General features: G+C 47.5%; 1 protein-coding gene across 1 annotated transcript in view; it reads right to left on the reverse strand.

Annotated features, from left to right (window-relative positions):
• Nucleotides 1–1,997: 1,997 nt before the first annotated feature.
• Nucleotides 1,998–12,838, reverse strand: part of HABP2 (hyaluronan binding protein 2) — a 57,289-nt gene continuing 46,448 nt past the window's right edge. Inside the window, exons 7-12 of the mRNA XM_044274677.1 lie at nt 12,425–12,519; nt 11,574–11,862; nt 8,736–8,878; nt 8,289–8,423; nt 4,170–4,309; nt 1,998–2,716 (exon numbers count right to left, since the gene is read on the reverse strand). Of these exons, the coding sequence (XP_044130612.1) occupies nt 2,552–2,716; nt 4,170–4,309; nt 8,289–8,423; nt 8,736–8,878; nt 11,574–11,862; nt 12,425–12,519 (967 nt within the window). The 3' untranslated portion in view covers nt 1,998–2,551. The remainder of the gene's footprint in view (nt 2,717–4,169; nt 4,310–8,288; nt 8,424–8,735; nt 8,879–11,573; nt 11,863–12,424; nt 12,520–12,838) is intronic.

The following is a 12,838-nucleotide window of genomic DNA, read 5'->3' on the forward strand; positions in this document are numbered from 1 at the left end:
TCAGGACTGTGTCAGTCTCTAGGACCCTGCGCTATACATCAGGACTGTGTCAGTCTCTAGGACCCTACGCTATACATCAGGACTGTCTGTCTCTAGGACCCTGCGCTATACATCAGGACTGTGTCAGTCTCTAGGACCCTGCGCCATACATCAGGACTGTGTCAGTCTCTAGGACCCTGCGCCATACATCAGGACTGTGTCAGTCTCTAGGACCCTGCGCTATACATCAGGACTGTGTCAGTCTCTAGGACCCTGCGCTATACATCAGGACTGTCTGTCTCTAGGACCCTGCTCTATACATCAGGACTGTGTCAGTCTCTAGGACCCTGCGCTATACATCAGGACTGTCTGTCTCTAGGACCCTGCGCTATACCTGAGGTTGGACAGTGACCTCTTGGCCACACAGTGACATATTTAAAGAGTAAACCCTAAAGGTCATAGGTCATGGATGTTCATATACTGGAGGAACTTTGCTTTACTTTGGAGTCCAGAGTTTAGGCCTCGGCTACACAGCAACTTTTTGTAGCGCATCTGAATGATTTTAACTATTGAATGACAGCTGTATTTACTAGTTAAAATCAATGAGTCAATCTACAAAAAGTTGCATCGATCACACAAACGGGGGCCTCGTACCCCTGCAGCTCCCCTGAAGAGAATGGAGCCGCCGGTCAGGCTTGTGGGCAGCCGGTCAGGCATGTGGGCAGCCGGTCAGGCATGTGGGCAGCCGGTCAGGCTTGTGGGCAGCCGGTCAGGCATGTGGGCAGCCGGTCAGGCATGTGGGCAGCCGGTCAGGCATGTGGGCAGCCGGTCAGGCATGTGGGCAGCCGGTCAGGCATGTGGGCAGCCGGTCAGGCTTGTGGGCAGCCGGTCAGGCATGTGGGCAGCCGGTCAGGCTTGTGGGCAGCCGGTCAGGCATGTGGGCAGCCGGTCAGGCATGTGGGCAGCCGGTCAGGCTTGTGGGCAGCCGGTCAGGCTTGTGGGCAGCCGGTCAGGCATGTGGGCAGCCGGTCAGGCATGTGGGCAGCCGGTCAGGCATGTGGGCAGCCGCTCCATCCATTTCTAGGGGGGTTCCGGACATAGTGGAGCGTTGTACTCAGCTTCTCAGATTTCCCATAGAAGTGAATGGAGCGGCTGCCCGCATGTGCGACCGACCAACTAACTCCACCAGTGAGAAACAGAAGATGATTAAGAAGTGCTGCACATAGACAAGGGGGTGGAGCCTCAATAAGTGGGGGCGGAGTCCTTAATAAGTGGGGGCGGAGTCATTAATAAGTGGGGGCGGAGTCCTTAATAAGAAGGGGCGGAGTCCTCTGCTATACAACAGGCCGCACAGACTTCTTATAGATCCTTCCCACCCAGACAGGAGAAGATGGTGTTAGAAACCCTGGAGCCTTAGGACAAGGATGTGCAATAGAAATGGGGGAACCTTTGTAGGGATTTAGCTAAAATAATCAATTATAGCATAATGCCCAAAAAATATATAAAATGCTCGATCTGTACAGATTTTTACTTTTAGAATTACAAATTAAAATCCCATTTTTTCTTTGTCTCCGGGTTCTGATCCGGCATATCCTGACCTGAGATTCACAGAAGACGACATTTGTAAACAAACAACAAAGTATAATCTGGAAAGGTTACAATGTGTCACTGGAAGATACTGTCATTTGTGTCCAGAGCTGCATCTGCATAAAGGTTTCCAGCGCAGCCACTAAAGGGTTTAAAGGGGTTGTCCAGGGGTTTAAGGAAATGATATGAAATATAGAAATATTTTATACAAACTCTTTAAGTCCCCCCTCTCTGCGGTGGTCCCAAGTGGTCTTTCAGCAATGACATCACATACATCATTCACGTGACCGCTGCAGCCAAGCATTGGTCTCAGAGGTGACACTTGGATGGCATGTGACCTCTGGGGCCAGTGATTGGCTGCAGTGGTCATGTGAATGATGTCTGTGATGTCATTGCTGAAAGACCAGTTGTGGCAACTGGAGTGGGGGCTTTAGGATGGCGAAGGGTTAAAGAGTTGGGACATTGATAGCATATCGCTAGGATCAGGTAGGAGCCAGTCCCAGAGGTGGGAACCACACCTATCTCCAGAACGCCCCCCAAAAGTGAAGGAGAGCTCGCCGATCATCGCTATGGGAGTTCCGAACATAGCAGAGCCAGAGCGCACAGCTGCTTTTGGAAGTCCCATGGCAGTGAACAGGTTGTGGCCGCACATGCGCAGCTGCTCTCTGTTCACACTGGGGGCCCCGTTCTGGAGACAGAAGAAGGTTCCAGACCTGGGGCCCCCTTATCTGACACTGACATAGCCTTGCTATTTGCCATCAATGTTCCAGATGGGCCAATAATCCCCTTGATGAGTGAGTATAGTTTCTTTACTACAGCCCCTTTAAGCTTCTTTATGACATTTTGATATACAGGGAGCTCTCCCAGATTCACAGTGACCAATGTAATCCGTCTGAGGTCCCCCTCCCCCACATCTACCATCAGTAATATGGACTATGACGCTGCTGCGGTCACATCGGGGTCCACAGCTCCTAGGATTCCGCTCTCAGGCGTTGGATTTCATGCTTTTTTCGATCCATGGCAGAAATCTATAGACGTGTGCATAGACCCCGGGCTTGTCCTTCACTCCGCAGTTCTCTCCCCAGCTAACGACTCCGGCCACTTGTGTCTGACCTTCACCTTCACAGGCGAGGGGCCCCCCCGAGTCACCCTACAAAACCAAGGACCAATTAATCAAGTATTATTTGTAAAGTAGAGAAAGTGCAAGAAATGATTACATAGAAACGTATATTAAATGTAGACTATACACAATCCACCCTCTTACTGGGTCTGATCCAAAGGTTGGGAGCAATAAATATGATACAAGAGTATTAAAAAAAAGAAGGTATATTGTGGAGAAATGATGTATGAGATATAATATGGAACAAGAAAGACTTTTACGCAACAATTGTTACAATTGATGACACCATAAACTCGTACAGGATACAATGTGTTAAACCTCCCCAGATGTACTACCGCACAGAGGCCTGTTTAGGTCTCACTAGTTCCTGTCTCTCCTCTACAGGGGCGGACTGGCCATAGACCCTACTGGGAATTTTCCCAGTGTGCCGATGCCCAGAGGGCCACCCGAGCCCCCTCACTGCTGCCGGCCTGGTGCATACTACTGGGGGAACTCTAGGGGAAGTCCAGGCAGCATGCTGAAGGTAGGGCTGGTCTGGTGGCCCACATCTCACCTCCTAAGCTCCTGCTCCACAATTGGAGGAGGACAGAACGTGGCAGATCGTGAAGGCCACGGCAGAGGGACAGCTTCTGGGGAGGTATTCTGTGCTGCACTGTGGTATTACTGACTCTGCCAACTTCTATCAATTTGGACCGACCTACAACATTGGGGCCACTTTTATTTTTTTTTCCAGGGCCACTTAAAGTTCCCAGTCCACCCCTGCTCCCCTGGCTTTCCCCTCCGGGTCTGTTATCTAAGAATCTGCTGGCCTTCCCGCCTGCTTATTCACCACTTTATGGCTTGCTCGGCTTTGCACGCTTTGTGTGCCATTTGTTCCCTCCCTATCAGCATATGTAAGAGATACTGAAAGACCTTTATCTATGAGCCGGATGCTAATGAAGTGCATTCAGATATTACACCCACATTCCAGCCTCTCTATTTCTGATTCACAGAAATAAAATCCCTCCCAATATATACAATATAACACATATATCACTTCTGAAACACAAGGATAAGCAGCGCCCTGTATGCCAGGTGGCGCCATCTTATAGCACCACATTGGTGGCCGCTTCTCTGGTGGAGCAGGAGCATGCGATGACTACTAAACCCCATGGGCAAGTCAATGCATGGCCACAAGGATGCTGAGCTGGTAGAGGTAGAAATCCACTTCACTATCAGGGATAAGCCCTGGAACATCAAGGATAACCAACTGGTAGAGTCCAGGTCTCCGGTTCACCAGACCGTCTCGCCTGCCCGGTATTACACAAGCCCATTGTAAGAATGGACACTGTGTAATGCTTCATCTTCCCTGCGGCAGTGGGGTGCACAATGTGAAGACACAGACCTGATATTACAGGGGTCTTTACCCTAATCATCTGATAAATCCAAGCTTTAGGGCTGTTTTTACCCTGTACTAAGAGCTCTGTATAATAGAGGGACATACCTGGCAGGCATCCACTCCCCCGTCAGGGACTCCTGCGCAGAGCATACTGCGGTCAATTAGTTTCCCATAAGATTTAGCATCGGAGCAATTGGTTTCAGAGATCACCTGGACAGAAGCTTCAAGAAGATGGGCGGTTTGACCTGTTATAAACAGTAATGGATTTTAAGGTCAGAAGTGGTTGCGGAGGACAGGACAGAACCTCTGTCTGCTGTAATATAGTAACTAATAAGGAGGAGAGGAGAGAGAGGGGGAAGGAGGGAGATGCAGCTGCAGTATAAACTGTGACAAGACATCGAAAGGAGAGGAGAAGAAGGGGAGGACAGAACCTCTGTCTGCTGTAATATAGTAACTAATAAGGAGGAGAGGAGAGAGAAGGGAAAGGAGGGAGATGCAGCTGCAGTATAAACTGTGACAAGACAGCGAAAGGAGAGGAGAAGAAGGGGAGGACAGAACCTCTGTCTGCTGTAATATAGTAACTAATAAGGAGGAGAGGAGAGAGAAGGGAAAGGAGGGAGATGCAGCTGCAGTATAAACTGTGACAAGACAGCGAAAGGAGAGGAGAAGAAGGGGAGGACAGAACCTCTGTCTGCTGTAATATAGTAACTAATAAGGAGGAGAGGAGAGAGAAGGGAAAGGAGGGAGATGCAGCTGCAGTATAAACTGTGACAAGACAGCGAAAGGAGAGGAGAAGAAGGGGAGGACAGAACCTCTGTCTGCTGTAATATAGTAACTAATAAGGAGGAGAGGAGAGAGAGGGGAAAGGAGGGAGATGCAGCTGCAGTATAAACTGTGACAAGACAGCAAAAGGAGAGGAGAAGAAGGGGAGGACAGAACCTCTGTCTGCTGTAATATAGTAACTAATAAGGAGGAGAGGAGAGAGAGGGGAAAGGAGGGAGATGCAGCTGCAGAATAAACTGTGACAAGACAGTGAAAGGAGAGGAGAAGAAGGGGAGGACAGAACCTCTGTCTGCAGTAATATAGTAACTAATAAGGAGGAGAGGAGAGAGAAGGGAAAGGAGGGAGATGCAGCTGCAGTATAAACTGTGACAAGACAGCGAAAGGAGAGGAGAAGAAGGAGAGGACAGAACCTCTGCTGTAATATAGTAACTTATAAGGAGGAGAGGAGAGAGAAGGGAAAGGAGGGAGATGCAGCTGCAGTATAAACTGTGACAAGACAGCGAAAGGAGAGGAGAAGAAGGGGAGGACAGAACCTCTGTCTGCTGTAATATAGTAACTAATAAGGAGGAGAGGAGAGAGAGGGGAAAGGAGGGAAATGCAGCTGCAGTATAAACTGTGACAAGACAGCGAAAGGAGAGGAGAAGAAGGGGAGGACAGAACCTCTGTCTGCTGTAATATAGTAACTAATAAGGAGGAGAGGAGAGAGAGGGGAAAGGAGGGAGATGCAGCTGCAGTGTAAACTGTGACAAGACAGTGAAAGGAGAGGAGAAGAAGGGGAGGACAGAACCTCTGTCTGCTGTAATATAGTAACTAATAAGGAGGAGAGGAGAGAGAAGGGAAAGGAGGGAGATGCAGCTGCAGTATAAACTGTGACAAGACAGCGAAAGGAGAGGAGAAGAAGGGGAGGACAGAACCTCTGTCTGCTGTAATATAGTAACTAATAAGGAGGAGAGGAGAGAGAGGGGAAAGGAGGGAAATGCAGCTGCAGTATAAACTGTGACAAGACAGCGAAAGGAGAGGAGAAGAAGGGGAGGACAGAACCTCTGTCTGCTGTAATATAGTAACTAATAAGGAGGAGAGGAGAGAGAGGGGAAAGGAGGGAGATGCAGCTGCAGTGTAAACTGTGACAAGACAGTGAAAGGAGAGGAGAAGAAGGGGAGGACAGAACCTCTGTCTGCAGTAATATAGTAACTAATAAGGAGGAGAGGAGAGAGAGGGGAAAGGAGGGAGATGCAGCTGCAGTATAAACTGTGACAAGACAGCGAAAGGAGAGGAGAAGAAGGGGAGGACAGAACCTCTGTCTGCTGTAATATAGTAACTAATAAGGAGGAGAGGAGAGAGAGGGGAAAGGAGGGAAATGCAGCTGCAGTATAAACTGTGACAAGACAGCGAAAGGAGAGGAGAAGAAGGGGAGGACAGAACCTCTGTCTGCAGTAATATAGTAACTAATAAGGAGGAGAGGAGAGAGAAGGGAAAGGAGGGAGATGCAGCTGCAGTATAAACTGTGACAAGACAGCGAAAGGAGAGGAGAAGAAGGAGAGGACAGAACCTCTGCTGTAATATAGTAACTTATAAGGAGGAGAGGAGAGAGAAGGGAAAGGAGGGAGATGCAGCTGCAGTATAAACTGTGACAAGACAGCGAAAGGAGAGGAGAAGAAGGGGAGGACAGAACCTCTGTCTGCTGTAATATAGTAACTAATAAGGAGGAGAGGAGAGAGAGGGGAAAGGAGGGAAATGCAGCTGCAGTATAAACTGTGACAAGACAGCGAAAGGAGAGGAGAAGAAGGGGAGGACAGAACCTCTGTCTGCTGTAATATAGTAACTAATAAGGAGGAGAGGAGAGAGAGGGGAAAGGAGGGAGATGCAGCTGCAGTGTAAACTGTGACAAGACAGTGAAAGGAGAGGAGAAGAAGGGGAGGACAGAACCTCTGTCTGCTGTAATATAGTAACTAATAAGGAGGAGAGGAGAGAGAAGGGAAAGGAGGGAGATGCAGCTGCAGTATAAACTGTGACAAGACAGCGAAAGGAGAGGAGAAGAAGGGGAGGACAGAACCTCTGTCTGCTGTAATATAGTAACTAATAAGGAGGAGAGGAGAGAGAGGGGAAAGGAGGGAAATGCAGCTGCAGTATAAACTGTGACAAGACAGCGAAAGGAGAGGAGAAGAAGGGGAGGACAGAACCTCTGTCTGCTGTAATATAGTAACTAATAAGGAGGAGAGGAGAGAGAGGGGAAAGGAGGGAGATGCAGCTGCAGTGTAAACTGTGACAAGACAGTGAAAGGAGAGGAGAAGAAGGGGAGGACAGAACCTCTGTCTGCAGTAATATAGTAACTAATAAGGAGGAGAGGAGAGAGAGGGGAAAGGAGGGAGATGCAGCTGCAGTATAAACTGTGACAAGACAGCGAAAGGAGAGGAGAAGAAGGGGAGGACAGAACCTCTGTCTGCTGTAATATAGTAACTAATAAGGAGGAGAGGAGAGAGAGGGGAAAGGAGGGAAATGCAGCTGCAGTATAAACTGTGACAAGACAGCGAAAGGAGAGGAGAAGAAGGGGAGGACAGAACCTCTGTCTGCAGTAATATAGTAACTAATAAGGAGGAGAGGAGAAAGGAGGGAGATGCAGCTGCAGTGTAAACTGTGACAAGACAGTGAAAGGAGAGGAGAAGAAGGGGAGGACAGAACCTCTGTCTGCTGTAATATAGTAACTAATAAGGAGGAGAGGAGAGAGAGGGGAAAGGAGGGAGATGCAGCTGCAGTATAAACTGTGACAAGACAGCGAAAGGAGAGGAGAAGAAGGGGAGGACAGAACCTCTGTCTGCTGTAATATGGTAGCAAATAAAGATGTAGCTGCAGTGTAAACTGTGACAAGATAGTAAAAGGGGAGAACAGGAAGGGGAGGAGAAGAAGTGGAGAACAGAACCCCTGTCTGCAGTAAGCTAACAAGGAGGAGAGGAGAGGGAAGGAGGGAGATGTAGCTGCAGTGTAACAACACAACTTCTGTCTGCAGTAATAAAGTAACTAATTAGGAGGAGAGGAGAAGGAGAGTGAAGGAGGGAGAGGAGCTGCAGTGTCCTTGAGCTACCTTGAGATACCGTAATCCATAACGCTTGTGTGAAAGAGGCCTAAGGAGGAGAGGGAAGGAGGGAGATGCAGCTGCCTCCGACTGCAGGGTAAAGTGTGACAACACAGGGAAAGGGGAGATCTGAACGTCTGTCTGCAGTTATATAGTAACTAATAATCAGGAAAGGAAAGCAATGGAGGAGGGGGAAGGAGGGGGATGCAGCTGCAGATTTTCTCTCTGTATGAGGGGAAGCTTCTTTCCAACAACATAATTTCAGGCAATTCATCATAATTCATAAGCTGCAAACCGGATCATCACAGATGGCCATAGCTGCAGGGAGCAAAGGATGCAGGGAAGAGTCCCCCCATAAGCGTGTAACGCACCTTTTTCTGTCATCCCCCATCCAGCAATCTGACAGACTTTTCCTGGTAGGAACTCGCGATCGGGTAAGCACGCCGTCTTCACGTTTCGCGTCTCCCTGGTGCACTTGCCTTCGGATTTCTTTAGTTTCATAAGAGCTGCAGCAAAAGCAACAGAGTATTAAAAAACAGGATCCCCCCAATTCTCCCCTCTCTTGTGTATTAATTCTATGCCATTTTCAACATTCTGCTTGCTGTCAGTGAGTTGTCTCACATTTAGAACTGGCGCTGGATGCACCGAAGATATGGAGAGTCCAGCGTCTGTACATAACTCCGGCGGATCCACCGCCAGCTTAGGGGTTTATTAAGACCGGTGTCTATAAATGTGCCCCCAAAAAATGCACATTTCTGGGATGTTTCTTTTGAGGGACACGTTGTCGGAGGCGTCCTCGCCCCACATTTACCGCTCACCGATGTCGTTGTGCAGACTGGAGATTTCCTCCCGATAATTCTCATGTATAATAATCTTCTCCACGTCAAATATTTGCTCAAATGTCTCGTTCTTGTTGAGATCCACCTTACCCAGCAACACTCTCCACAGCCTGGGCTGGGACCTGGAGGAGACATTGATAGTTCATTTGTGTTTCAATTCTTCACTACAAGATCTCTGCTTGCTGTCAGTCAATGGGCTCATCCCATAGGCTCACCTGACTCAGGCCATATGTTACAGCTGTGTCCAGTCTAGGCAATGGTTTGTGAGATAAATGATGTGGACTTTACTATGATACATTTTATCTGCACTGATACATTGTAACAAACATTGTAGTGAAGTATTAGTTCCAGGAGGATTGTTGAGACTGGATACAATTATAAGATGTGTAGGACTAGGGGGCCACATCTTAGGGCTTGAGACAATTGTATCCCGTCTCGACGATCAAACAGGAGAGGAGAAAGAGTATTGCTGCTGAGGATTGTCTGGCCTGGATACAACTGTAACAAACCCTCAGCTCTTCTCAACCGTTAGAAACGGAAGCATGCAACATATAGGAAAGTTGCTGGAAAATCCCTTTAAATTCTAGGAGATGGATGTAAGATAATGTGAGCTAACTGGAGTCACCAGTACAGCGCTCGGCTACCCCCGCCGCTGCCATAGAAATAAACGGAGCGGTGTCATGTATTTCTGACCAGCCGCTCCGTCCATTTCAGGGGGCCCCACAGAATACGGGGCCCCCGTTCTCGTGATCTAATAGTTATCCCCTATCCTGTGGAGGGGGGATAACCTTCTCTAACCCAAATACCCCTTTACGTAGACTTGTTTTATGCCAGTCTTTGCCCCCCCCCCCCGCACTGGCAGAGAAAGTCCCTAATTTATGAGGAGTCACAGGCCTCATTATAAATTAGTCGCACCGCAGGCGGTCCATGCGCCTGGGGTAAATACTACTCCAGCCCCCGACTGTTACCCCCTGACTGGGATCCTTTTTATTCTTCTTTTAAACCAATTTGAGGTGTAAAAGTGAGTACATTTCTTGTAGCGCACTATGTAAATGACCGCCATTACAGCGCCATTACTGAGGTTTTTTTACTTAGAATTTTTGCTTTTCACTCCCCGCCTTCCCAGAGCTATAACTTTTTTATTTTTCCGCTCACATAGTCGTATGAAGGATTATCTTTTGCGGAATAAGTTGTACTTTCGAACACCACCATTTAATATTGCATAGAATGTAGTGGGAAGTGGGAAAAAATTTGGTGGAATTGGAAAAAAAAAACGTAATTTTGCCAGTTTTATGGGGTTTTTTTTGTAATGGTGTTCATTATGTGGTAAAACTGACTTGTAATCTTCATTCTTCAGGTCAGTACGAATACGGCGATACCACATATGTATACTTTTCCTTGCGTTTTTGATGCTAAAAAAAAAAATTGAACTTGAATTTTTTTTTTTTTTTGCTGCCATATTCTGACCCCTATAACTTTTCTGTAGTAAGTTGTGTGTGTGGAGCTTATGAGGGCTTATTGTTTGTGGGGCGATGTGTACTTTTCATTGATACCATTCTGGGGCATGTACGGCTTTTTGATCACTTTTTATAAAAAATTTGATGGGAGGAGAAGCAACCAAAAAATGGAAAATCGTCCATTTTGACCCTTTTGTTTGTTTCGGCTTTTTCCGCATGAGATTAATACTTTTATATTTTGATAGTACGGGCATTTATGCACGCCGCAATACCCATGATGTGTATTTTTTATTTTTAGACATTTTTTATTCTCATTTTGGGGAAAAGGGGGTTTGAACTTTTTATTTTTTTTTGCAAAAACTTTATTCATTTATTTAACACTTTTTTATAGTTCACATAGGGAACTATAATAATCAACCATTTGATTGCTATTATCATAGACATTGGAGTCTATGATGATGTCACTACTTTCCTATGGAGCCCTATTACAGACAGGGGCTCCATGGTATTTACTATGCAGCAGCCCCCTGTCATTCACAAAGACAGGGGCTGCTGCACACAAGGTTTGGCTCCTCCGATCGCCGCACGGGGGAGCCGGAGCATACCCGGAAGTGTGCACTTCCAGTTTTTTTAACGCGCTCAGATGCCGTGGTCAGGTTTGACCATAGCTTCTGAGGGGTTAAATATCCGCGATCGGCATCAACGCCGGTCGTGGACATTAGCCGCCAGTGTCTGCTGTAGGAAACAGCAGGCACCGCGTTGCTATGGTGCCCGCTCTGCTCGGGAGCGGGTGCCATCTTTAAAGGGGTTAATGATAAATAATAACAATAATTATTATTGTTATTATTAACTTAAAGGGGTCCTCTCACTTTAGCAAATAGTATTTATTATGTAGAGAAAGTTAACACAAGGCTGTTACTAATGTATTGTGATTCTCCATGTTGCCTCCTTTGCTGCTTCATTCATTTTTCCATCACATTATACACTGCTCATTTCCATGGTTACGACCACCCTGCAATCCAGCAGCAGTGGTCGTGCTTGCACACTATAGGAAAAAACGCCGGCCTATTTGGTGGCCCGGACTGAGGGAACGCACACAGGCAAGTGCTTTTTCCTATAGTGTGTAAGCACGACCACCGCTGATGGATTACAAGGTGGTCATAGCCATGGAAACAAGCAGTGTGCAATGTGATCCAGCCAGCAAAGGAAGCAATATGGAGAATAACAATACATTAGTAAGCGTCATGTATTAACCCTGTCTACATTATAAATGCCATTTGCTGAAGTGAGAGGACCCCTATAACACAATTTCCGTGGGGCGCACCGCAGTCACCCTAGGGCGTTGATCTGTGTTACTTACACGGATTTCACACAATGTGCAGCTGTCAGGATCCAGCACTCCGCAATTAAAGTGCCGCCGCAGAGATGCCCGGGGTTCAACTTTCCAACGGTTCTCTTCAGCTGCAGTGATGCCAACCACGGGTGCATGCCCGGCTGGGTCCTTTTGCCACCAATGATCCTTCCCCGAGTCTTAGAGGACGACTCTCTGAGGCCACATGTGGAGAACGGAGCGCTGGCGTTGTTGGTGGTCATGGGCTGTGCGGTGGAGTTTGATGGCTTCAGTGTAGTGGACACACTGTGATGGAGAACTAGGAAACCAGATGAGGAGATGATGAGAGTCATAATACTCTATTGCTTGTTGTGTGAGGTAAACCCTCCTGGTTGTTACAATGTATCAGTGTTCGGCTGCGCAGAGACGGTGGTCGTGCGACAGCTGTTGCAGTGGAATCGCAGTGTAGCGGAGCTGGCATAGAAATGAATGTGCCGCTACTGCGACGGCAAAAAGTACAACGCGGCAGGTTTTCTGCAATTATAGTGTCACCGTCGCAGCCGTGATCCCGTTCACTTCTACGCTAGATCCGCTACACTGAGATCCTCGAGCTTTCGTGTGTCTGCCATGTAGTCTGGAGCGCGGCCTGTGTCCACACTGGATACATTGTAACAAACTCTCAGATGTGAGAAATATTAGTTTAGGACAGATTTTCAGATCCAGGAGGTAAATAAGAATACTCCCATTCAGTGACAGCATGCAGAGGTCTTGAACACGTTAAGGAATTGAAACACAAAGAACATTAGAAGTTGAAGAAAGTTCAGATTGGACGCACATTTGCCACGATGCCCGCCAGTCCCACCGAGCAGAGATTACTTTACCCGCTGAACAGGCAGAAACCTCACAAAGGTCCCATTTCAGCGCCTCGTCCGCATCCTGATAGTAGCACCACGGCCTCTCTGCACCGTCCGGGTTCCTGTGGAAATAAGGACGGCGGTAAGTATGTGCCCCCCATAACCAACTTCCTCACATCCTCACATTCAGTGGGTTGTAAGAAGTGGAGCAGCGTATGAATGATTACAGGATCAGACTACACAGGGGTCGTTTGTAGTCTGTTACCATGGAGACGCATAGCTATGCACAGGAGCTGTAGACACATAACGGCATCTTTAATGAAGACTATTTACAAATATTTTTTTTCCTTTTAGAGGCATTTCTATAATTACAGTAAATGATGGAGTTAGAATGGACCCCATATGGTTTTGATTTAGGTTATTATTTTAGTTTTTCATTTC

The sequence above is a fragment of the Bufo gargarizans genome, unplaced genomic scaffold, assembly GCF_014858855.1.
Source record: "Bufo gargarizans isolate SCDJY-AF-19 unplaced genomic scaffold, ASM1485885v1 original_scaffold_1968_pilon, whole genome shotgun sequence".
NCBI classification, from domain to species: domain Eukaryota; kingdom Metazoa; phylum Chordata; class Amphibia; order Anura; family Bufonidae; genus Bufo; species Bufo gargarizans.